The following is a 25,746-nucleotide window of genomic DNA, read 5'->3' as shown; positions in this document are numbered from 1 at the left end:
TGCTTAGGTTTCCTGTGAAAGCACTATTGCTTTTTGCAAAGATGCGGCTTCCAAGCGCGCTCTTTTCGCACCCGGTGCTATTCGAAGGCATGCTTGCGGACGCGTAAATAGGCAGGGCAAGTTGGAAACAAGCTCGGAACTGCAGTCTTCTTGAGACGAATGTTTTCATTGCAACTTCGACCACTTTTCCTCTCTTGACATCCGTGTAAGATGTCTTCTTCAAGTAACCCGATAGCAAAAAGCGCTTTTCACAGAGCTGAAACTAAAAATAAAAGTCGTTACAGATATGAAGCTCGACAAAAATGTAGGACTTCCAAGCACGTCGACAGGTGCAGAGACCCATCTATTGTGCACGCGTGCACACATACATTGCGTACTATGCTGATGAAACTTATTCATCTGGAAACCCAGAATAACAACGTGAAGAAATGCTTACCACTGTGTATTTCGTTGGCGAGAAGTGCTTTCTAGAAACAGCTCTCCTCCATGCTGCCCGTATCGCTTGGTCAGATGGGAACATGTGCACACGGACACTTGGTCGTCCGTCATAATTGGACTTGCAGTTTGGTGCTCAACAACAGCCAGGCATCGTTGCGCGTCCGTGTACGAACAACCACGCACAATAAAAAAATGGTTGTGGCTTAGCTAAGGTCAAGCCCAGGACGCGAAGCATACTAGCCTTTATTTTAGTTGTTGAACCACTGTTTAACCTGGTGAACTGCTGTTGCTTGGCTATATTTAGTTCGGCTAGACGAAGAAACAACTCATGCAGGCGAGCGCACGAGCTGAGACCCGGCTATGTAGCTACGCGGCCGCAAGCGAGCGCACGAGTTGAGCCTCCGCTTTTGCAGCTGTTATGACGACATATGGTAGCTACGCGGCCGCGCGCGGCGCAGCAAGGAAGAGCGTGGTTGTGCGGCTAGTATGCTTCGCATAAAAATGGCCAGGCTTAGCTTGGTTAAGCCAAGAATGCGTTGCATATTGCGCGAGTTGGGGCCCAGCTTTTCTTCCGGCTGTCGTGACGTCACGTCACGTGGTTGCGCTAAAGGTCAATGGTGGCTGTCCGGCCGCGCCCAAGGGCTGAACTGAATGATTGCATTATGCAACGCATAAAAATAGAAGCAACTTAATAACAAACATAGCAAACTTAAAAGAGAATAGACCCACATATGAGACGCGCAGCAATGAACAATGGCTCATACCCTCAATAATAGCTACGCGGCCGTGCTCGGCGCAGCAAGGGCGAGCGTGGTTGTGCGGCTAGTATGCTTCGCATAAAAAATCAATCGCATTTACGGTTCAGCATGCTCCACCAAAGCCACCTAGAAAGAGCTTAACGCGATGCCGCTCTAGCGTTGCAGTCACGGAGAAAATTAGTTTTCTCGACGCGAGCCGCGTTGTAAAAACGCAGCGCTCCGTATTCCGCCGCTACCATCCGACGCTCGTGACGTATTGACAAAAGGTGATGCTGTGGCCTTATATTTCTTTCTAGGTGGTTTTCTTCGGGTGCACGCAAGGCACTTTTAACGCAACAGTGTTAAGGGCCTCCGTGTCGCAGAAAATCCAGTGTCGGCGTCCCGCATCCACCATCGTTTCAAGAATAATCATTCCGAACCAAGCATACCTAACCTCGCATACCCAACCACACATGCCCTCTATGTAGGGCAAGTAAGATACTGAGCTAATTGAATTTCTCAAAGTAAAATGCGTCAGGAAAATCAGAAAGTACGACATACACACAACTTACAGACATGATAGCGTCGGATAGTAATTTCAATATGCGAGAAAACGTCATTCTGTTACGTCCAACTTACAAACAGAAACGCGATAGCGTTTTCCAGCTGCTGTTTGAAGTGTCTTACTAGGAGCAGCGTGGACCCCTTCGTTCTTTGCACACCGTCAAAAGAAAAACCAACAACCTCGCATTCGTCCTTAGCTTTCGCCGCCAGCGTTTCCTGGTAAACATTACGGTTGCGCAGCGGCAGGTGCCGGGAAGTGTGAGAATCACTCAAGGATATTTGAATGCTATCGCGTTCCATTCTTTAAGGCGAAGCTTCTGCGTCCTCGAAATTTTTAAACCTCTTGACTAATTTTACAAAGTGAATTAGGGGCTACGACGCAGGCTGCGTTGCTCGCTCTTTGGCAGCGTGGCTGTTAAGGGAAGTTCCGCAGACATATATTCGTTCGGCCGTAAAGGCCGGCCAAGAATATTTGAAAATGACGTGTGGCAGCGTCTTTGGTAGGAACCAGTACGCAACGTGCGTCACAGTCTTCAATGTAGAAGACATGGTCTTAGTTTACCCGAGACAAACTTGGCGCATCTGAGATCGGGTACCATTGTTAAAACTTCCAGAAAAACAACGCCTGTTAGGTGACTTGTAAATGTCGCGTGCACACGGCAATGGTAGCAAACGATAAATAAACGATAAATATATCGGCCGAATACGCGTAGCAAAATTATCGACTAAGCATATATTAAAGAAAAACGATATAACTATGCGTAAACGAGATGGAATGTGACTGCCGGTGTCGCGGTCACCTGCTGTCGCGAAGCCGCCCACTTCGGCCTAACTGCCGCGCTATCACCTAGATGGTGCAAATTTGCCAAGTTCGGCAGGGAGGGGAACTGGGTCAGAAAAGCCGGGACAGCAGGGATCCGCAGGTCATGTGACTGTACGTGTCACCCTATAGCTTTGAGCACGTGTTTGGAAGATGTCTTAAAGACTGGGGGCTATTAGTCCGCATGCTTCGCGGTAGTGTAAAACAGCAACGAAGAAACTTGGTCACGACAAGCCATTCAAAGTGTCAAAAGCTGAAAAAAGAAACAGTCAACCAAGTTTTCAAGCTAAACATGACAGCACCAACGTTATCGCACGTGAAATATAGTGCGGACAAAATATGACATGATTGAGAAATCAACAAGAAAAAGTACAGAGCCAGAATAAATACATTTAAACAACATTTGTAGCTCGAATCATTAGAACCAGCTCGTCTGTCAACCTTGTCTTTTGTAGCGCTAAGAAATGGTTGACCGTTTTCTTTTTGCAGGTGTCACGCAGAAGGTAAGCTAAATATTGTACGGCTTCACGGTTAAAAAGAGGAAGTCATGCACTCTCGCCTCCTTTCTTCGTCTTTCAATCTTCTACGCCACCAACGCCTCTAAAAAGGTTATTTTTTTCTATTTTTTCTTAAGAGTAGGTAGCTCTTATCACCTCAGTGCTCTTTAATTTGTCACAACAGTGGTTACGTGAGAGCCACCTATCGATAATATAGCTTTTGATGCCATTCAAAATGCCTGTCTCTAGTTCTCACTGCCTCCACGAATCCTTGGTTCTCGTGACCATGCAAAGGATTCATAGTCCTCAGGGATACATAACCATACAAAAACACTCAAAGCTATATTTACATCACGGTCTCATTAATAAATAGCTCCGCTTTCCAGATATTACCTAACCGATCACCGAGTTAGGTATTCCGAGAAAAAGAATGGGGGGAGGGGTACTGTCAATAAAATTGTCTCGCTCAGCGTGCCTAGGTCTCTTACCCTTCCGCGAAACTGCCGTCAGTTATGGAAATTGCATTACGCTTTACACACTGCGAAAATATTTTGTAATGAAACACAAACGTTTTAATTACCGAAAGTGCCGCAACATGCGACCATTTGTTTTTGTGTGAGATGTTCTTATTTTATTATCGTGACTCTATGCCCTCGTTAGCCGTCTCCTCCTGGTAATAAAATGATGGTTAGGGCACGCGAAGTCTCATTAAGAAAGAAGGGAGTGCGACGACTTCAATAGTGTAGAGAGGTCACCAAATTTTTCCTAGTTCACACACATTTGTAGCTATTTATGCGGGAGTAAAATTTATTTTCCAAAGCTCAATCGCCTAATATATAGAAATAATCATTCGTGGAGGACAGGCAAGTATTTGTTTCTCAACAGGCGCTGTCTGCACAAGAACCGCACTCGTGTTTCTCTTTACGGACACTGTAGGAAGCAGTGACACCACATAGTGTGGGAAGCAACTTTTCCACGTGTTCCAAGCCGCACTTTGCTTCATATGTGCGACTTGAAATGACCACCAGCCAATGGAGTTAGCAGAAACGCATTTACTTTCTGCGGCGATTCAGTCATTCAGGTGTGCTAACAACGTAATCTCCTGCAATCAGAGGCATTGGTAGTGTGTCGCAAGGGGTAGCGTCATCTCTCCCCCGCTTCGCAGCCTAAGCGGCGCTACATAGTTTCGCTGTCGTCGATGTACAAATTACCCAGATTCATATGGCAATGCTATTTATAGCGACATTTGACACCAGAAACCCCACCGCACGTTGATGTAGGCCGCCACCGCTGCCAAGCGTAAGCCGTTACCGAGCTCCGGTTAAGAGCTTCGCTGTAAATGAAGGCCAAGGTATACTCACAGCGTATCGATGGAAATTCCAAACTGCGTCTTGATGCCTGACGCAGCTAATGCTTGGAACCTCCGCCAGCTGCTACTGGGCGATCTGTGTTGCACGAACTGGTCCGGGCATCCGTCGTAGAGTGAGTCGAGGAAGATGAAGTCGCACATGCCGTCGGGTGGGAATTCCACTGCATACTTTCCATGACAGCCGACGGTGCATATCATAGAGTGCGCCTGTGGTGGCCTGTACTTAACGGCTGTGAGGAAGACGATAGAACACCAAATGACTTGAGGCATTCACTTGAGCTTCTGTATAAGTTCTTTCACGTCTAACGCTGCAAACATCTAGAGAAACAATGCTTTCTTTGCTACAAACGTGTGCTGTTGTTCACAGGCGGAACATTTAGAGAGGCATTCACCAGGTTTGGCCCATGCAAAACCATGGAGTGAAAGTCATAACGTGGCAGCCGTGTTTTATTATCATAAAATGGATGCTCGGCATGAAAACAATTGAAATGTCAAAGAGAAGCCCGCCCGCCATTTCTTTCCGGCGAGTGCTACTTCCATAGCGCCAGGGTGAAATGCACAATTGCCAGTACAAAAGATGCAGTGTCTGCCACAACTCTGATTACAGCACGTGACCTCGGTAAGCCATCCAAACAGTACACGCCGTACCACCGCTGGGAGTTCGCTGCCCGAAAAAAAAGATAGGAAACAAAGAAAAGTAGAAGGCAGAGCTTTTGACATAAACTTGACACCATCGCATTGCTCCGGTGTATGAGCATGAAAAAGTATTGTGACATGCACAGGTAGTAAGTATTACAGAGGGTCTACGTTGGCATTGACAGGCAGCATGGCAATGTGACAGTTCAATTTTTTTTTATCTTCTGTAATGATCTTCTGGATCATTTGTGTAATAGGCCTCTCAGAAATTCTTGGCCTAAAACGGTTCTCAAGCGGGATCTTGTGACTTACAGTGGATAACCAAAATTTTCAATGGGGCCTGGAGAGGGGTCCTTTAATTGCTTTAGGTCTATCTATCGAACGAGGACTATGGCTGCAGCCAACGCTTGGACAAGAGGACTGTTTTTACCCAAGGCAACAATCGCTTCTGAGATTCTTTGTTCATACATTGGCTACAGAAATATTTTTTGTTCAAAAACCGCTGATTTTGCAATTTCTTTAGCTGCAATGGAACAAGTACCCGTGCCATTCATAGTGCAAGGCGTGGAAATGAGCGAAGAAAATTTAAAGAATGTCGGCAGACCCCACGCCCAGTGAGCTCTGCCAACCATGTGAGCACCAAGGCGTAGGTGTCTGCTACATGACCTACATGGCACGCATTTCATGACATTCGAGTCATCACCTATCATTTATGTTCCTCATCCACTCTTGTCGTACTATGCTCATTTTGGCACATAGCGAGATAACGAAACGACCATGAGACACCAAGATGTAGGTGTCTAGATACATGCAAAAATACTCTCAAACTGGCAAACGTTCACAAAGGAATGCATCGCCTTGAAAAGTAGCGAGAGCACGAATAGCGAGCAGTATTTCAGTTGTAGGTCCTGTTGCTGCACAGAAGTTAGTGGAAAACGGATTCTTCGTTTTCGCCACGATACGCTATAAGTAAGCTGTGTTTTTTAATGTCTATTTAGAATTTAGTATTTTGCAGATCGCTTATTCTCAAATTTACGCCACCATGAGTTTAAGGTATGCGCAAGTAGGCCGTGTGTGGAATAATTCAGTCGGAGCGAACACCCTTTCATGTATGTCTTGATGTCCATCTGCTTTGACCTTCCAGCTGTACTATTTCTCGAACGCTATCAAGGACGCCCCGTTCCACTATTATTTCAAGCTTTTGTAGCACCAAATGCCCCACGCGTTCTCTACACGGCATGTCGCAGCAGTATTTTCTTCCACTTTACGATGCGTTTTATGGCACTTTGCGTCGCACTTTGTGTCCTGTGTAACGAGTGAGCCCTAAGCACTCCCGTAGCGTCTATTGAAATATGCAATGTCCGCATACTCACGTGGGAGTGGGGCGATTGAAGGTGGAATAGCCGCCGGAGTTGTCACCTGCGAAATTGCATTTAGACTACAGATACGCAAAGCGTGAAATTCATGCAAGTGCACAATGGGCAAAGCTCATCGTCTTTGCTTTGCTGATCCTTAGAAAAAAAATTTAAAGCTCTAGAAAAATGAACATAAACGTTTTGTTCAACGAAGGCGATGTTTTGAAAACTGGCTAGCGTTGTTGGCTGGTTTGAATAAATTACAAAACGGTGGTTACTTTCCGAGATGTCAAACACTTGATGTCGCGCCGTCAGCTCTTGCGTTTATGTTGCAGATTGTGCGATCAGTGGCCAATAAATTCTAAATTAGGTTTCATACGGGATTTAGGGAATACGTAAATTCTCTTTAATGTCTTCAGTGTTTTCTCCGCTGCTTGACCAAGATAATTTACAGCAGATTGGGTTCAATCAGTGCCACACTACAAATATAAGAGACTTGAAATTGACAAAAAGAGAAAACGCGTTCATTGGCAGCACTTTTTTCATCCGCCTTGTGGAAGGAGTATATTATCTTTTTTATTCGTACCTTTAACTCTGTCTTGAGGTTCGTTGCATGGAGGTTGCAACGAATGAAATTTACACAAATACACCCATATTTTGCGCTGGCAAGCCAACAAAGAAGAGCACATTTATCGTAATATCTGAGCAGTGTTTAAAATTGTTTTTCTGTGCATCATTATCCTGTAATGTAACCCATGCTTTTAGACTCAAGAAAAAAGAAAAGTGCAGAATGATTCAATAAACCAGTACGGGCTCATATTACTTGCAGTTGGAGAGTGTGGTTTGTTCGTAAGCATCGTTTTGGAAACTACTGCTTTGTGCAAGTGTCTTTCTTTATAATTTTAGGCTTTTTTTAATAAAGCAAAAAGAAATACAAAGTGAGTCGACACTTCAGGCCTCTAATTGTTAGTAGCTATAAATTACATGCCTTAACATGCCTGTTATCAAAAAAGCGTACAGTATTCGGCGAATCCTTTCCAAATGCGATTGTGTATTTTTTTATGTTGGCTACAAAGTGCGCTACCTTAATCTAGAATCAAACGAATACACCATTAACAATACAGTTACATACAATACACCATTACACCAACACCAACACCAATACACCATTAACATAGCTCCTCATGTCGCATCGGCAATTTCTTCCAATGAAGTTGCTATTTCTGATAAATTGTGAAACAGACATTTCCTACAAGTGTACGCCTATTTAGTTATTTTGTTTTTGTTACTCCTAAGTACTCGGAAGAAGTTGTCTTAAGCAGAATTTTGTTCCTAATGGCATAATCAAAAACACCGTCCATTTTTTTCATGTTTGTGAATTTTTCATATCTTCTACGCTCCATTTCCTAACACATGAACCTAATGATTGGAAGGGCTGGTTAATTGTTACAAGACGAATAAAATGAACAGTGGTCGCCAAATGACAGAATTGGTACAACGTCCGAAGAGTGCCACATCTGTGTATTAGTTATCTCTGGCACTCTTAATTTGAATGCATCTGCTATTTATAGAATGCATCTTCGTTATTCGGTACTTCTTCAGTCATAAGCATACCGCTGTCGCAGCTGTGCATCATTTGCCTACAATGACGTGTAACAATTTTGTGCCGTTTGCATCAAAACAGAGATTACGCTCTACTGTCTCTTTCCTCGATATCACCCCTATAATATTGTTGGTGAGTCATTTGGAGGCCCGGTGAAGGGGTACATCATCAAATCAGGCGCGCGTGCAACGTAACTGGGTAGTTCAAGGTGGGCACGACGACAGTTGCACGGTATCATACCTGTGGTCGGCACAGACAATATTGCAGGTCAGTTAGTATATCCAATGCCGCCTAAGTACGGCGAACTTCCATGAGGTGGTATATACCAAATGACATGAAGGACAGTCTATGCGGAAAACGTTATCTCTATCTACATAAAAACGAAATAGTTTATTCATCTTCGTTTGCAATGTCTTGAGTCAAATGTCCCAGAAAGTACAAAATGTGAATAGCATCGTAGAAGAACCTCAGATCGCGGTATTATCGCGGGTCGGTGAAGATGCTATTGAACGTATGTGAAAGCCTAATTGTAGTGTCAGTTGTCGCGTTTGGCCAATATTCAAGTACTTGTCTCTCAAACCGCAGGCGGGTGTCTGGTGGTAATGAACTTACATTTTTTTTAATTTTAGGAACCCGCGCGAAGCTTGAGAAACGCGTTCCTAATGAACGTACTCGTGAAGCTGTCCCGATGGTGCTTGCGCTCGTACCGGGTACCTTGGTACCTGGTACCTCGTACCGGGTACCCCGGGTACCTTGGTTTGCAGGGCGGCTCGGTGTTCTATATATAACGTGAGTCACAGCATGATTGCCGTCGCCTGTGCTAGTAGCGTCTTCATCAGCAGCTAAGTAAGAAAAATTAAAAAAATTAATACATAAGAGTACTTAAACCATCTTCGCGATACATTTTTTTGTATGCGTAGGACCGCCTTCCGACAAGAAGCTGTTTCTGGTTATGCGCATATGTGGGACGTATTCGAGAATGCCTAGTAAAAATATGACAAGAAGCTAAGTTACTCCTCAGAAATGAAGGTCGAAGATATAATCTCTTCATTTTCATTATTGCTGGCAGAAAGATGTAGTCAGGAGCTTGAACAGCCTTCTCGATTCTTTAAGACGTGATATCATCACTGACATATGCCGGCGTTCAATTAAATGAACACTGCATTACTAATCATATTATAACAGGCTGACACATTCGGCAGGACCATTCCGCTTGTTATGCTCAGCAGCAACGACAGTAATCTCTGATTGAGCTGCACCACTGCGACTAAGCTGGCAGCTGGGCTCATACGTCCAAGCGTCAGATAAAAATTAACATGGGCGGAATGCACTACAAGCCAATTGGAAAAGTGATGAAATGAATACTTTCCCTCTCACTGGCGTGGTGTCGTCTATGATGCATTTTTCACATTGTTGAGGTTGCTTATGCCCTATCTTCACCCCAATAAGTACCCTCTGAAGACTCTCTTTGTCCAAGCGAACGCATAAATTTTATTTTAAATTACGGGCTTTTACGTGCCAAATGCACTTTCTGATTATGAGGCAGGCCCCAATTGGGGACTCCGGAAATTGTTACCACCTGGGGTTCTTTGACGTGCACCTAAATCTAAGTACACGGCTGCTTTCGCATAATGCTCCCATAGAAATGCGGCTGCCGTGGCCGGGATTCAATCCCGCGACCAATCTCGCGAATTTTGGCAAATAGCGAGGTAACGAAATGACCATGAGATGACCAAGATGTAGGTGCCTAGATAGATAGACAGATACTGTCAAATTGGCAAATACGCACAAAGGAATGCTTCGGCTTTAAAAGTAGCGAGAGCACGAATAGCCAGCAGTATTTCAGTAGTAGCTTATGTTTGCTACACAGAAGTTATTGCAAAACGGATTTTTCGTTTTCGCCACGATACACTAAGTAAGCTGTGTTTTTTTTTAATGTATCTTCAGAATTTAGTATTTTGCACATGTTTTATTCTCAAATTTACAGCACCATGAGTTTAAGTTTGCGCAAGTAGGCCGCGTGGGGAATAATTGATTCGGGGCGAACACCCATTCGTGTAAGTCTTGATGTCCATCTGTGTTGACCTTTGACCTTCAAACAGTACTATTGCTTGAACGCTATCAAGGACGCTCCTTCGCACTATGATTTCAAGATTTTGTAGCACCAAATGGGGAGGGGGGGGGGGGGGGGCACGCGTTCTCTACACGGCATGTCGCAGCATTCTTTTCTTCCCCTTTAAGATGCGTTTTAGGGCACTTTGCGTCGCACTTTGTGTCGTGTGCAAGGAGTAGCGCTCCTGTAGCATCTATACCATTATGGAATGTCCGTATACTCACGCGGGAACGGGGTTACCGGAGGTGGAATAGCCGCTGGAGTTGTCACCTGCGAAAATGCATTTAGATTTCAGATACAAAAAGCGTAAAATTCATGCCAGTGCACAATGAGTAAACTTCGTTGTACTCGCTTTGCTGATCCTCCAAAAAAAACTTTAGAGCTCTAGAAAATGAACATAAATGCTTTGTTCAACGAAGCCGATGTTTTGAAAACTAGTGAGCGTTGTTGAATGGGATGAATAAATTACAAAACGGTGGTTACTTTCCGAGATCGCAAAAACTTGCAGACGCGATTTTTGAGGGCTGCTTGTGGTTCGTGCCGACATAGCAGAGGCAAGCTATATTTACAAGCTGGTCGGTGAGCAATCGTTTCAAATTGTTGTATGTATGGGATTGTGCATCTCATGCGATAAATGCATCGACAATGCCAGCAGTAACCGCATCCGTAGTGCACACGGGAGGGTTTTCGATAGTAGGGCGATCCCTTTCTCCTTGTTTGATCTGGAACATGGTGTCAAAAAAGAACACGAGATGCTCCCTCTTACAATTTGTGACGGGCCATACCATTCTTGATGTTCTTCATTGTGGTAGAAACTATCAATTTTTTTATAACTTTATTAGTTGCGTAGAAAAATATAGGCACACGGTACAGGAAAGTTAATGTTGTTTCACATCAGAGTTGCACCTGGCCAATGGTAAATGGTAAAAAATCATATATATTACAAGCCTAACCACCAAAGGAATACATTAATTTCAAGTTTCAACTACAGACGCCATTATTTAAATGTATAGAAATATACGTTTACCATTAGGGTGAAGAATACGCCCAGAAAAAATTTATGCGACAGACGAGGAGGGAGAATAAGATGCAGTTTAGCCTACATTACTGCTTTACAAAAGCAGTTAGGTCATTAGCATTGTAAAATTATGTGTTTAAAGAGAGCTTCCATTTGGTTAAGAAGGCGTAGGGGAGGGGGAGTACTTCGGCGTTTCGAATTTCAATATAAGCTCTAATGATGCGGACATTGAAAAACCATTATTATTCTGCGAAATAGTGAGCTGGTCGTAGCGTTGGTGGGCGGTTTCGAAGCTAAAGACCTTCGCAATAGCTGTACTTAGCTGGGTGTTAAATCATGCTAAAACGTCTAGTTAGTAAGTCATGTGGCATAACAGAGTCATTTTGTTATTGACTGCGGCGTTTCTTTTATGAAGGCTATTGGGGTAATCGCGGACGGGAATTTTTTTGGTGGTCTTGCTGCCAAGGCATTCGAAATGCAAGTAGCTGGGTATAGTACCGACACTTCAATACGCGCACGGCCATCACGAACAATCCAAGCATACGAATGCGAGTAGGAAGCGTATATATTAAAACATTTCCTGCAACCACGTAAGCGTACCGTCTAAGGTATAGGCATTACCGCATTTTGGAAACTCCTGCAAACTACACCTTTGAAAAACTATAACACGCTATTCGACAAACAATTTCTTTAGAATTAAGGTGTATGGCTGATGCACGATAGCAAGGCGGTTCACACGCTGTTCAGTAAAATATGGATACTTTGTTTGTGACACCATTTGCAGTGCTGCTCTTTTGCTATAACGCATCTACTCCCACAATGCTCGCACTCCCTTTTGCAAAAAAATTGAAGCGGACTAGACGGTAGGGTGCAATGACTACAAGGAGGTAATCTACGCCGAGATGCTTCTAGGTCTCAAAGAATTTTTAAAAAATGTTGTTGGGATTCGAGGTTTTGAAACCACCGACTGTAATCTCGACGAAAATATTACTTCGATACAGCGTTTCCATTTCACAGGTTTTCCCACAAGCAGGAACGTCAAACACCTTTCATTAGTCGACATTAGCTTAACCTAGAGATAATAAGAATTAAATAATTAATTTACTAATGAACCCGATCTATTCTTAGTCAGTGTCAATACTGACGTCCCTCATTCCGGTCTCTTACTGACTTCACCACTGACTGCATGCCCACTGTCACCTGGGTTCAGCTTTGGAACAAGTGGGGTAGCTTCTATATCGTCCCATAGGGAAGCGACTAAAAGAAAATAAGTGTCAACGTTGGGTACCCACGTGCAACTCGCAAAGTTCGCGAAACGGCGGAAACATCGCCACTTGCGGATTGGATGGGATTCGAGTGTAGCAGCGTGAGCCGATCGTATGCAACATCACGTTCGACAGATACCGCTCGGCTGTCACACGCGATGGTCATCACAGAGCGGAAAAAGCTGGCGACAGTCGCTACACGGATTCTAGAGCTCGCAAATATTTACTGAATTAAAAAAAAAACAGTTTCACCCGAAAAGCGAAGCATCCATTGGCATAGCAAATTATTGGACAGCTATACAAAGTAAGGATAGTAGTTTTATCGGCCGTATAAACTAGTAAACATAGGCTCACCAACTAAATCAACAACCATAATGACCTGCGCACACAAGCAAGCATGAACATATATGACTCGATGACTGCGGAAACATGCGGTCAAAACGCTGGTGGGAGGTAATGCGGCAGCAGCAGCGAGCGCAGGGAGATTCCAGCTGTGTATCGCTCACATGAAAAGTGAGCGCGAAGGATAGGCAGCACGCACAAAACTACCTGCCGCCGTACGACTTAGACTCTGCCCTACCCGCAGATCGCTGTCGAGATACGGTCGGGAGACCCCGAGCATGCCGCCACATGTGCAGTTGCAGCCCGAGAGCAACGCCGCCAGTCCCCCCTCCCCCCCCATCTCCCCTCCACCGGGTGCCTCGCAACGTCGGGTGCCTCGTGCACGACGGGAGACGGTGGCCTTCCTGCCTGCTTCCGTCTGTTCCGCAAGAGCGAGATTGATCCGCGATCGTCGCATCCACTCGCACGCCTTCAGTCGTACATACAGCGTCGGACGCGCAAGGACGGTGTTATCGTCCTTGGACTTTATACGGACACTCACGACCACGGCGACGCCGACGGCGGAACTGCACATTGGTTGTCCATATTACTACCAGCGCGAACAAAAAAAATTACATTTTTGATATTTTTAGAGGTGAGTTCTAACTTGATAAGAGTGTGTACTGTATGTTGAGGTTTCTGTTTATTCACCTATTTTGGATCAGCCTTCAGCTCTTACATTTTTTGTTGCAGAGTGTGCGATAACTGCCTAGTAAGTTCTAAATAAAGTTTCATACGGGATTTCGGGAATACGTAAATTCTCTTTAATGCCTTCAGTGTTTTCTCCGCTGCTTGCCCGAGATTATTTACTGCAGATTGGGTTCAATCAGTGCCAGAGTACAAATTTACGAGACCTCAAATTGACAAATAAAACGCGTTCGTTGGCAGCACTTTTTCATCCGCCTCGTGGAAGAAGTATATAACTTTTTTTATTCGTATCGTTCACTCTGTCTTCCGGTTCCTTGCATGGAGGTTGTAATGAATAAAATTTACACAAATACACCCATATTTAACACTGGTAAGCCAATAAAGGAGAGCACATCTATCGTAATATCTGGGCAGTGTTTAAAATTGTTTTTCTGCGCATCATTATTCTGTGAAGTCCTTAATGCTTATGGGCTCAGGAAAAAAAAGTGCAGAATGATTCAATGAACCAGTACGGGCTCGCAATATTTGCACTTGGAGAGTGTGGTTTGTTCGTTAGCATCGTTCTGGAAACTACTGCTTTATGCAAGTGCCTTTTTTATAATTCTACGCTTTGTTTTATTAAATGACAAAGAAATACAAGGTGAGTCGACACTTCGGGCCTCTTACTGTTAGTAGCTATAAGTTACACGGCTTTATATACGTATTATATTGCCACTGCGCCTATATTTCCCACATATAAAGCGTACCAATTTTCGGGGAATCTATCCCAAATGGGATTGTGCACTTTTTAATGTTGGCTACAAAGTGCACTACCTAAATCTAGCATCAAACAAATGTAAGCCCAATACAACATTAACATAGCTGCTCACGTCGCGTCGGTAATTTCTTCCTATGAAGTTACTATTTCTGCTAAATTGTGAAACAGACATTTCCTACAAGTGTGCGCCCATTTAGCTATTTCGTTTTTGTTACTCCTAAGTACATGGAAGAAGTCTTCTTAAGCAGAATTTTGTTCCTAATGGCATATTAAAAAAAAACATCCTTTTTAGTTTTTTAATGTAAGCGAATTTTTCACAATTAACTTCTACGCTCCGTTTACTAACACATGAGCCTAATGATTAGAAGGACTGGTTAATTGTAACAAAACGAAGAAATGAACATTTGTGGCCAAATGACAGAATTGGCACATCGCCAGAAGAGTGCCACACCTGTGTATTAGTTACCTCTGGCACTCTCAATTTCAATGCATCTGCTATCTATAGAATGCACCTACGTTGATCGATATCTCTTTTGCCACAAGCTTACCCCTGTGGCACCTGTGCATAATTTGCCTACAACGACGTGTAAGAATTTTGTGCCGTTTGTATCAAAACAGAGATTACGCTTCACTGACTGCTTTCTGGATATGACGCCTATAATATTTATGATCAGTCACATGGGGGGGGGGGGCATGAGGGGGGACATTATGAAATCGGGTGCCTGTACACCGTTACTGGCTAGTTCAAGGTGGCCACGACGACTGTTGCACGGTACAATACCGGTGGTAGGTAGAGACAATATCAGAAGTCACTAAGTCTATACAATGCCGCTTAAGTACGGCAAACTTCCATTAAGCGGTATATTCCGAATGATATGAAGGATAGTCTATGCGGAAAACGTTATCTCTATCTGCATATAAACGACATGGTTTATTGGTCTTCCTTTACAATGTCTTGAATATGAAAAAAAAATTGAAACTCTCCGGTCCTGCATCGGCAGCGGATGCCCGCCAGCTACTTTGAACGTTCCTTTGACCCGCCGTGGTTGCTTAGTGGCGATGGTGTTGGGCTGCTAAGCACCAGGTCGGGATTGAATCCCGGCCTCGGCAGCCGCATTTCTAGGGGAGTAAAATGCGAAAGCATACTTTGATTTCGGTGCACGTTTATCCCAGAAAGTACAAAATCTGAATAGTACCGCTGAAGAGCCGCGGATCGCAGTATTATCGCGGGTCAGTGAAGATGCTATTGAACACATGTGAAAGCCTAATTTTAGTGCAAGATGTCACATTTGGCCAATATTTAGATACTTGACTCTAAAACCGCAGATGTGTGTCTGGCGGGTAATGAACTTACATTTTTTTTCTTTCTTAAATTGAGGAACCCGCGCGAAGCCTGACAATCGCTTTTCTAATGGACGTACTGGTGTCGCTGTCCGGATGGTTCTTGAGCTGGCACCAGATCCACTTCGGGTACCTCGGGTTACAGGGCGGCTCGGTGTTCTGTATATAATGTGAGAGACAGCAGTGCTGTCATCGCCGTCGCCGGTGCCAGTAGCGTCTTCATCAGTGGCTAAGTAAGAAAAATTGAAAAAAGAAAATGTATAGACAAGAGTATTTAACCGTCTTCGCGATAAGGTTTTCGTATACGTGAGACCACCTTCCCGCAAGATGACGTTTCTCGTTATGCGCATATGCGGGGTGCGTTCCAGAATGCCTACTAAAAATATGGCTAGAAGCTAAGTTACGTCTCGGAAAATAAAAACAAAAATATAACATCTTCATTGTCATTATTGCTGGCAGAAAAATGTAGGCAAGTGCCTCAACAGCCTTCTCAATAACTTCAGACGTGACATCGTCGCTGACGTATGCATGCGTTCAATTAAATTAACGCTGCATTACTAATCACTTTATAACAGACTGACATATTCGGCAGGACCTTTCTGCTTGTTATGCTCAGCAGAAAGGACAGGAATCTATGATTCAGCTGCGCTGTTGCAGCTAAGGGGGCAGCTGGGCTCCTACGCCCGAGCGTGAGATAAAAATTCACATGGGCGCAAGGCACTACAAGCCAATTGGAAAAGTGATGAAATGAATACTTTCACTCTTACTGGCGTGCTGTGGTGCATGATAAATTTTTCACATTGTTGAGGTTGCTCATGTCCTATCTTCACCACTCTCAGTACCCTCTGAGGACTGTGTTTGTCCTATGGAATGTATAAATTATATGTTAAATTAGGGGGTTTCACGTGCCAAATGCACATTCTGTTTATGCGGCACGCCACAGTGGGGGACTCCGGAAATTTCGACCACCTCGGGGTTCTTTAACGTGCACCGAAATCTAAGTACACGTGTGCTTTCGCATTTTGCTCCCATAGAAATGCGGCTGGCGAGGCCGGGATTCAATTCTACGACCTCATGCTTAGTAGCCCAACACCATAGCCACTAAGCAACCACGGCTGGTCAAAGGAATGTTCAAAGTAGCTGGCGGGCATCCGCTGCCGACGCAGGACCGAAGAATTTCAAACAGTTTTCGTCTCAAAATGGTTATCGCACAAGCGAAACTGACGATAGGTGTAAGGCACCCCCCGACTCGCAGTCACCGGAAAGATAATTCCTCTATATATGAAACATTGCGAGGAAAGTAGAAGATTCGCGGTGGAATGAGTGCAGGCGTGTCAAATTCGAAGATTGATTTCGGGCAATGAGAACGGACCACAATGAGGTCAATGTTCTGGAAAGTGGACAGTAGCCTTCACATGTCGAGCATTCTCAATTTTGAAAGCATTCTCAAGAGCATTTTCAATTTGCGAAAGCGTCAAATGGCCCATTTATTGAAAAAACGTTGGCGTCTGTCATCTGGACTAGCAAAAAGCCAAACCTAAATTCCGTTTGGCTGGGAGGCCGCGATACGAGCACGCCTCGGCGGTGAAGGTCAGGTGGAAGCGCACACCTGATGAGTCTTGGCGCGCCACTTGTTGCGTGAGGGGAGAGGGTACCGCCGTAACGCCACGTCACAGTAGCTCCCGGAAGTTTGAGTCATCGACGCGCGGTCCTTGTGCGCGCTAGCTCTCGCTTGCATTCTAACTGCGCCCAGGTAACCGCTATAACAAAAAAGACCATTCAACAGTGAGCACGATGGTGGCTAATGCGAGTTTTGAGCAAATCCGTTAGGTGTTTTGACATCGCGATGTATTGTGACAAAGAATTTGATTGCGAAAGATAGGTTCTTCTCGACAGTGGTGCGACAGCGACAGTGACGACCACCTCTGCTCGGGCAGCTCGTTTAGCGGCAGCGGCAATCGAAACATTTCCATGGTTGAGTCGCTCATTGCTCAGAAAGAAAGCGCGAACATGGTGTGGAGCGCATTCTCTAGCGGTGGAGGCGCAGGCGAAGTAGCGCATGCACGATGGCTCCGAAGTCCACGCCAGTTCTTCGTTGCCATAGGGCTCACCTCATGCCTGGCAGCAACGACTGAGCATGTTTCGTGCGGTACTCGGCTTTCCTCCTCACTATTTAGCCACTCTCTCCTCCTCCGCTTTCTTCCTCGCGCTCTCCTGGATCTCGCCGTCATTCATCTGCCGCTGCGCTCTGCGTTTGCTTTTTCATCTTTCGCGGTGCTCATTCGCTCGGTTACAAGGGACGCCGAGGTACGCCTAGGGACACCGACGCTCAACGCAGGAACGGCCGTCTAAGGGCTGCTCTCTAAAACGGTGGTAATGAGTTTCGAACGCCACGACCCCACGTTCAGAAGTGGTCCGAAAGTCTTACCGACTGTGCTATGCTAGCGTCATCTACATAGCAAGCCTGCGTACCCTACTTATGACGTCACGCTACTTGGACCAAAATTTGATTTTCTTCGCTAAGTTCGGCGTAACGAAAGCGGTAGCGTCAGAATGCGCGCGGCAAACTCGATAGTGTCCCTATTAGATTCCATGGCAATCGGGCAAAGTACATGACGTCACGGATCCAAGAGCACCGGCCCTGTGCTATTCAGACACCGTTAGCGATGCGTCTCAACGAGCTCCCCTGCCTGCGAGGAGTTGATAACTCCAGGAACCGCTCTGCAGCGCTTACGTGTCTACGGAATTTGTGTTACCTGTTTGGGCTGCCTAACCACCTGGAGCAAGTCAATTTTACATGTGGGCTTCATCAATGCTAGGCAACATTACTGGCGTTTCTAACGCATCGTGTATCTCTGCGAGCCAAATAATAAAGTTATGTGAAGAATACGTTGTAAACCTACTGGTAGCTTGCAGTCATTAAGTTGAATTATTGCCGGGGCAATATATGAACAAGAAATCGAAATTAACAATAGACAAGCAAACAACTTTTCACTGAATAGGTCTTTTGTTACGTTCCAACTTGAACTAGTAATAGGTGAGTTCCCAAAGCGTAACCACTTGGAACGAATGCTAAGAATGACAGCAGCCTCGAGGTAATCATCCACAGAATGTGCAACGAAATACACTGGCTCTGCAGTGAATTTGAAGCCTGAATGCATAAAACAGGGATTTCTATAAAATTAGATATTTACAGCAAGTTTGACGGTGCATACCTTGGAGTGCCATGCTCGCAATTCAGTCCAAGTGAATATGCCTCGCAACCTCACTGGCTCTAAACTGTAAAATATGGTATGTGCCTTAAACTAAGATGTTCAAAATAAATACAGCAATCTTGTTCATTTGTCAAATGCTTACTTGCATCCATGATACTGGTAATGTGCGCCTCCTAGAACTATTGAGTTCATGCATTAGAATTATGTTTTCTGCAACAGGCCACTGCTAAAAATGTTGCATAATGCAAAATTCTATATATTTCATTTCTGAGTCAAAGCCAACACTCGCCCCTGGCGCTAAATATTATTCGCGAATTAGTGCAGTTCTTCTACTGCCCCGCCCTGTGCTTTTGTATGTAGCCTTCTTGTGCATTCCTCCACATGCACGCAGTATTAATTTCTATTCTATTCCTATTCTTTACTTTCTTCTTTTAATATATTTTATTCCCCATTTTCCTGCACCCAGTGTGTAGGTTATCATACTGAATGCACGCTTGGTGCATCTCTCAGCCTTTCCTAAATTTGCGTTCCCTCTTCTCTGGCTCTGTTTAATGTAACCCCAAGAGAGCTGTAATGTAAACCCAAGAGAACCCAAGAAGGCGTCCTCTGGCGGGGCAACAAGAGTTTATCAAAATACAATGTTTTTTGTTGCTGCCGAAAATTCTACACACAAAAAAAAAGCAGATCATCGGTCAACTGCCACATATGTACAAATCTGGTTCTTCGACAAGACAATCGACTAAACGATGCCAATTACCCCATTTACAATTTTTGTTTCATATCGAGCAATTACCTGATCATCTACTTTATAGCCTTCTGACCCTATGCTAAAATTCGTTTGTTTAAAAAACCTTTACTCAATGCTTTGGAGGTTGGCTTCACTAATGTTAGCCATCAGTTTTTCTTCGTACTTGTTGCAGCGAGCTGTTCTATTTTCAGAACACAGTTGGCTCTTTATTATTCAAGAGCGGTTTCCCAATATAGCCAATGAAATTCACCTCATTACAATCATTTCGTAGAAGTGTTCCCCCGGCAACCTTCATGGTGCACAATCCGTAGCGGTGGCTTAGCGGCTATTGTGTTAGCCTGCTATGCAGGAGGTCACGGGATGGAATCGCAGCCGCGCCGGCCGAATTTCGATGGGGGTGAAGTGTAAAAAACACCCGTGACCTTTGCATTGTGTGCAGGTTAAAGATCCCCCTGTGGTCAAAATTTATCCACGATTTGATTGTGGGGCACAACATGAAACCAGAGAACTCCGGTGAAACCGCAGAACTCATTTCAAGTGTCATGGTGGTCAAGTTATCAGTTTTGAGCGTGGTGGTTCTCCATAAGTGGACCGAACTACCTATGAGCTTGTAAGCCTGGTCAAATGAGGTACATTTCCCCAGTTCGTTAATATTATGAACCTTAGCTAAGCGACGAGGGAGACTATTTACTGGCACATGTGGGACGCAATATGCTGGAAAAGGCTTACATTGTAGGCGAACTTCGCAATAAATGCAGCTTTATTTTTGTTTCACGTGATAACAAATGAAAACACAAATTCAGGAGAGCACGTTGTTGGGCGAGTCGGTCGTACATACTTAAAGAAGGGAATTGCGCTAAAAAAGACACGGACGAGTAAGGACATGGACGGGCGCAACTCCATGTCCTTACATGGACGGGCGCCCGTCGAATTACGTTTCTGCTGCAGTTTGCGCCCGTCCATGTCCTTACTCGTCCGTGTCTTTTTTAGCGCAATTCCCTTCTTTAAAGAAAACACAAGTCCCACAAATGTGCCTTAAAAAGGAGATAACTATTTTTATTTGAAATAAAAGCTACAAAAAGAAAATCAGCGTTACGCTGAACAGAAATACACTTTTGCTTACTGGGCGTTGTCAGAGTGCCCATGAACATTACGATCAGCCCAGAGCAAAAGAGCAGCAGCGCGCAGGCGAGGAGGAGCACTTTCCACGGTCTATCGCTTTCGATGTCACTGCAGAGTAAAAGATGAAACATATAGGCTTGATGCTAACGTTGCCACCAAGAATTCTGTGGAACATAGCGCAGGAGAGAATAACCCTTTTTTTTAGTAGAACACCATTATGCTTTTTCCATGGTGCGAGATATTATTTTACGTAAGAAATAGTGCTGACCATAGGAGATATTTCAATGTCACTCGAGAGGTGAGCGAGACACTGCATAGCCACTTGATCAAAAGCGATGGGTGCTTCAGTAAGCTGATCACCACTTGTTGAACTAGATATCACCAGGCGATAGAAAAAATAAGCATGTTTTTATAAAGTGGAAGCTCAGGAGAGTTGGTGATTAACAATCGACATGTCTGCTTACCGCAAAAACGAGGACAGAAGATTGGACACAACTCCAGCGTTACAGATCAAGATACATAGAGAAAGGAGTAGACGGTGAAAATCAGACGTGTGGATGATATTTGATGCCTTGCCACGGGGCAATCATGCTATTTGCAACTGACTCACACAGTATCAACAATCGCTGTCACAAAGAAGTTAGCAGTCTAGCCAACGGGATCATTTATGATGCCCTCTCACTCTTTTTTACGAGCAAAGCTCAGTAAAGCTTCTGCACATTCACTGTTGACCTCTACATGCGTCATGCGAACAGTTTCAGTGGCATGCACATTCAATTATCATTAGGCGCCGCCCGTGCTGAATGATTTTTTCATAAAAATTATGCATTGCAAAAGTGAGCACCCGTATGCGCTCACATAAATTTAACGACATGAGTTTTGCGTGGACATGAACTTCTAGGAGAACGCCAACGTAAAAAAAAAGTCAAGAAGGTGGAAATGAGCTGGCCACAGGCAGCACACGAAAAGGCAGTTATGCAACTTGTGAGATTTGATCGAAGGTATTGAGTACAAGGCCTTTGTTACCTTGCATCTCAAAATTATGGGAAATACCACCTCCAACTAACCTTTGTAGCGAATAGTTCAAGCTGTCGTTGGCTTTATGTATGGAGGGCGGCAGCTCCTGTTGTTTGTGTGACAGTCCAGATAAAACACTGCAGGTTATATCGCGTGTCATGTTCGCGAAGAGATTTACCGTCGTATAACTCTTCGCATGTTTACGATCGTACGCTCGTTTAAAGTGCACTATAAACGAAATATTTCTCATTTTTTGCGTAAAAGGATTTTGAAAATGTTTATTAATTTCGATTATTTGAATTTTATCATGATATGTTCGGTTTACACGTCGTGAGATTCTTTAAGCTACGTTGCTTTATTAGAAACGGACTTACTGTCGACTTCTCTTACAGCAGTTGCGTGGGCAACCGTTCTCATTGTGTTCAAGTTAATTCATATTCGTTTAAGTTTGTATTCCATCCGCACGGTGATTCAGACCTACCTCTACACGCTAAAATTAAGAGTACTGCCCGTGCATGCAGCTACAGGCACTCAGCGACAGCAACGGCATGTGTCGGATTATCAAAGTGTTCGTTATGCGAGGATGGGCGATGTCGGAGAACTTATCACTAAAACAGTGAAAACAACAAAAACTAAACAACGAGAAAGAGCGGGTTAACCAAGGGCCGCGATGTTTATTAATCATATCATTAGAGGTCAACAAGGAAAGACATCAAAGAAAACACAGGAAAAATTACTTGTACTTACTAATTGAAATAAACAAATGGTAAATTAATGACAATAAAAGTAGATGAAAAAACAACTTGACGCAGGTGGGGAATAATCCCACGTCTCCGCATTACGCATGCGATGCTCTAAGCAATTGAGCCACACCGGCGCGGCTTCCCCATCCAATTGCTTGGGTATTTGTGTTAGTACCAGAACTAGCCTTGGGAGTGTTAGCCATCGTCACCACTCACAAACCTTGGCGGCGGATGTGGAACATAATTTGTGTCCCAGGTGTCGCGAGTGCGTGATCTTTCTACGTGAGAGCAACTAGTCAATAAATCCTCACATGCTACCTGAAGGCATCAGTGCTTCCGGATTCGAGACCCTCGCTATTGGTTAGAGCACAGCACGCGTAAGGCGAAGACATGCATCGTTCCCCACCTGCGGAAAGTAGTTTTTTTCATGCACTTTCATTGTGATTAGTTTATCATTTCTTTAATTCAATTAGTAAGTACAAGTTATTCTTACTGTTTTCTTTGGTGTCTTTGTTTGTTGACTCCTCACGATATGATTAAAAACTAAACAAGGACTACACAAGAAGCAGGGAGGATGAATGGATGACAACGCGATTACAATGCCGCATATTCAGTCTAACGGACGCCACCAATTAAAAGTGTCTCTAAGCACAAGTCAGCATCAATATCGTGTGTTTCTCACCAGTGAAGCTGTAAATCTTGTGCTCTCTCCTTAAAAAAGCAGAATACAAGTGGTGCAAACCTACGTCCGTCACAAGTTTCAATGATCGCTTTTTCAATTTCATTTACTCTTACTCTGACTTGTAAGGAAATTTGCAGAGGGAAGACTGGATGATGTCTCACTAACAGGACAAGACAGCGCAGCCTACCTGCAACAAAAAGCTGCGCAAGTCTACCTAGCAGGTCACTGCCGGTGATTGCTGCTTGTCTCCGGAATTTTCAAGTGGCTGCTTTTTACTGCGTTCCTGACAAATCAAATCACGGGGACGTGGCTGTCAGTGGTACGTAGTCATTCAATATTGACACACAGGAATTGGCAGGTACACAAAGGGAATATTGCGTCGATGGGCGTTGTTTCGATGACATATATATAGGCAAAGTTATGTTTTATAGACAAGCAACACGTACTGTGCAATCAGTGATATTGTGAGTTGTAGTGTTTTATGCGTCCATGCTTAAAAATAGCCATTTTTCCTTATCCACATTGTTATTTTAGGCATTGGCCACTGCGTGCATTGCTAAACGCGCAGCATGTCTTCTGGGTGCAGGGTAGAATGTAATGCGGTCTTCACTCGTAAAATTTCGTGCCATGTTACTAATGCAATCGCGTTAAGCAGTGCGTGTCGCAGAAAATCCGATGTCAGCGTCGGACGTCGTTTCGGCAAAAATATTTTCGAACCACGTATACCCAGGCCTTCCATGTGACGCAAGGAATTCGTTTGACTGAAGTAACTCAATTTATCAAGCTAAAATGCTTGGAAAAATTTCAAACTACGGCTTACATAAAACTTACAGGCATGACACCAATCGTATTGCAATCTGAGTACCCGAGAAAACAATCCTGTTACACGAAAACTCAAACAAGCACCTTTTTCAGCGTTTCTACAATCCACAAACCGCAGACGGCGTCTGCCATTTGAGAACCCCATTGCGAAAATATCTCAGGGTCCAGGGAGCAGCGCGCCCTTTCCTTGAAACACTTCAAGGTGGCGCTCGCCTCAACCGCATCGCGGCCCAAGCGAGAGGCTGCGTCTCTATCAGAAAGCCCGCCTTCGTTCATAGCGTTAGCCGCGAGCGCATCCCGGTAAACGTTAGCGTGTTTCAGGGGGGCGCGTTTACGCTCCGCTTAGCAGCTGAGCGGAGCGGAAGCGCGAATGCGCATGCGCCGTTCGCTTAGCCGTGAGCGGGATGGCGTAGCGAGGAACACGCTCCGCTGTGAAGCTGACGGAGCGGAGCGTGCTGCGCAGCGCGTTGGGTAACCTTGATGTCAGAAAGAATTGTATTGGATGTAGAAAGCAAGCTCGCGGGCTATCACGTGGCGTTCTCCAAGACGGCGCTTTATTTTCCATCGGATAAGATGGACTGCTAACGCAATACGTGCCCACGTCTGGACAAATTAGTTATGTATATTTGTTTTGCTATATAAAAGTGATCAGTGGGCGTTTTTGTTTTCTTTCATTTCCCTGAATTTAGGCAGAAGGCACAGCAACTACGAAAGATCCGCTCCTCTAGGCTAAACGTATAGCTGGAACGTTAAAATCGCACGTCGCTCCACTGAGGCTTAGCGGGGCAACCCGGAGCGGAGCGTACCGGCAAAAACGCTCAAATAAAACAGTCGACTATTGTTTTATACGCTGTAGTTGCAGGGAAGTGTGAGAACCAGTCAAGGATCTGGACATTTGCTGGACATTTACCAATAGACATTCCTATAGATTCCCAATGAAGCTTTCCTTTATTGTCTGGCAGAGATTCTTGCATGAGTATGTTACTGGCTGTGCAATAAATAAAGTCTCAAATGTAGCAGGTATCGCTGTAGGCAATTGAATTCGCTACTTTTAATGACACCCTAAAAAGCGAGAAAAATTTCGTAACTGCTCGTGAACGAAACCAATACGCCAAATAAAAATATCGCTTCCTTCTTACCTTTGTTCGGTTTCTGCAAAGAGGTGTAAGAGAAGCAGACCATAGAAATTTCATCGAGTTACACACGCGCAAAGACTTGCGTTCACTGCTCACGAAATAGAATTTCGAGCAATAGATTTCTAGTGCGATGGCTGGAAAACCGGCGTACTTTGCTCTCTAGAACATGAACAGCTTTGACGTGTGTCAGGTTTGTCGCCTTGTTTTGATTTTATGTAGTCTAGCACATTCTAAAGCCATTCGTTGTTGTCACCTACTGTAACGGCATACAAAGAGCATTTATTTTTTCTATAAGTAAGATAGTAAGTAATTTTCTTTCCTCAGGCTTCATTGCATAATACCTCATTACTTTTGTACTAAAAATACAAAATAATAGGATAAAGAGCCTTTTGCGGCTACTGCGGCCCCCACAGGATGACACGCAGAAAACTCAAGAGCAGTGCTCTGTCCCGACAGTCAACGAAGAAAATAAACTAAGGTACCGTCATACAAGCAGAGTTCTACGAATATAAAGCAATGTGAAAAAATTACTTATACAATGCAATGCAATGCGCGCTGTTTTCGATTTCACTGTCTCTGGAATAGGTCCGATCTATACGCTGACAATCCAACCGACCACGTATTCCGAACCTCGGAGTATAACGGTGAGAGCGTGGTGGTATTAAATAAATTCCGCGCATTATATAGTGTATTCGTTGCAGTAAGGACGTAACAGCATT

The 25,746-nt window shown here is 44.4% G+C and overlaps 1 protein-coding gene across 2 annotated transcripts in view; it reads right to left on the bottom strand.

The window, feature by feature from the left end:
- LOC135921780 (uncharacterized) overlaps window positions 1-25,746 on the bottom strand; it is a 132,395-nt gene that overhangs the window by 43,580 nt on the left and 63,069 nt on the right. For both annotated transcript variants that reach the window (XM_070523491.1, XM_070523492.1), the window contains exons 7-11: window positions 15,623-15,771; window positions 10,357-10,402; window positions 8,692-8,861; window positions 6,435-6,480; window positions 4,418-4,655 (exon numbers count right to left, since the gene is read on the bottom strand). In XM_070523491.1, the coding sequence (XP_070379592.1) occupies window positions 4,418-4,655; window positions 6,435-6,480; window positions 8,692-8,861; window positions 10,357-10,402; window positions 15,623-15,771 (649 nt within the window). The remainder of the gene's footprint in view (window positions 1-4,417; window positions 4,656-6,434; window positions 6,481-8,691; window positions 8,862-10,356; window positions 10,403-15,622; window positions 15,772-25,746) is intronic.

The sequence above is a fragment of the Dermacentor albipictus genome, chromosome 8, assembly GCF_038994185.2.
Source record: "Dermacentor albipictus isolate Rhodes 1998 colony chromosome 8, USDA_Dalb.pri_finalv2, whole genome shotgun sequence".
Lineage (NCBI taxonomy): Eukaryota > Metazoa > Arthropoda > Arachnida > Ixodida > Ixodidae > Dermacentor > Dermacentor albipictus.
The sequence above is the reverse complement of the archived record's forward strand: the minus strand, read 5'-3'. Positions and strand labels throughout refer to the sequence as shown.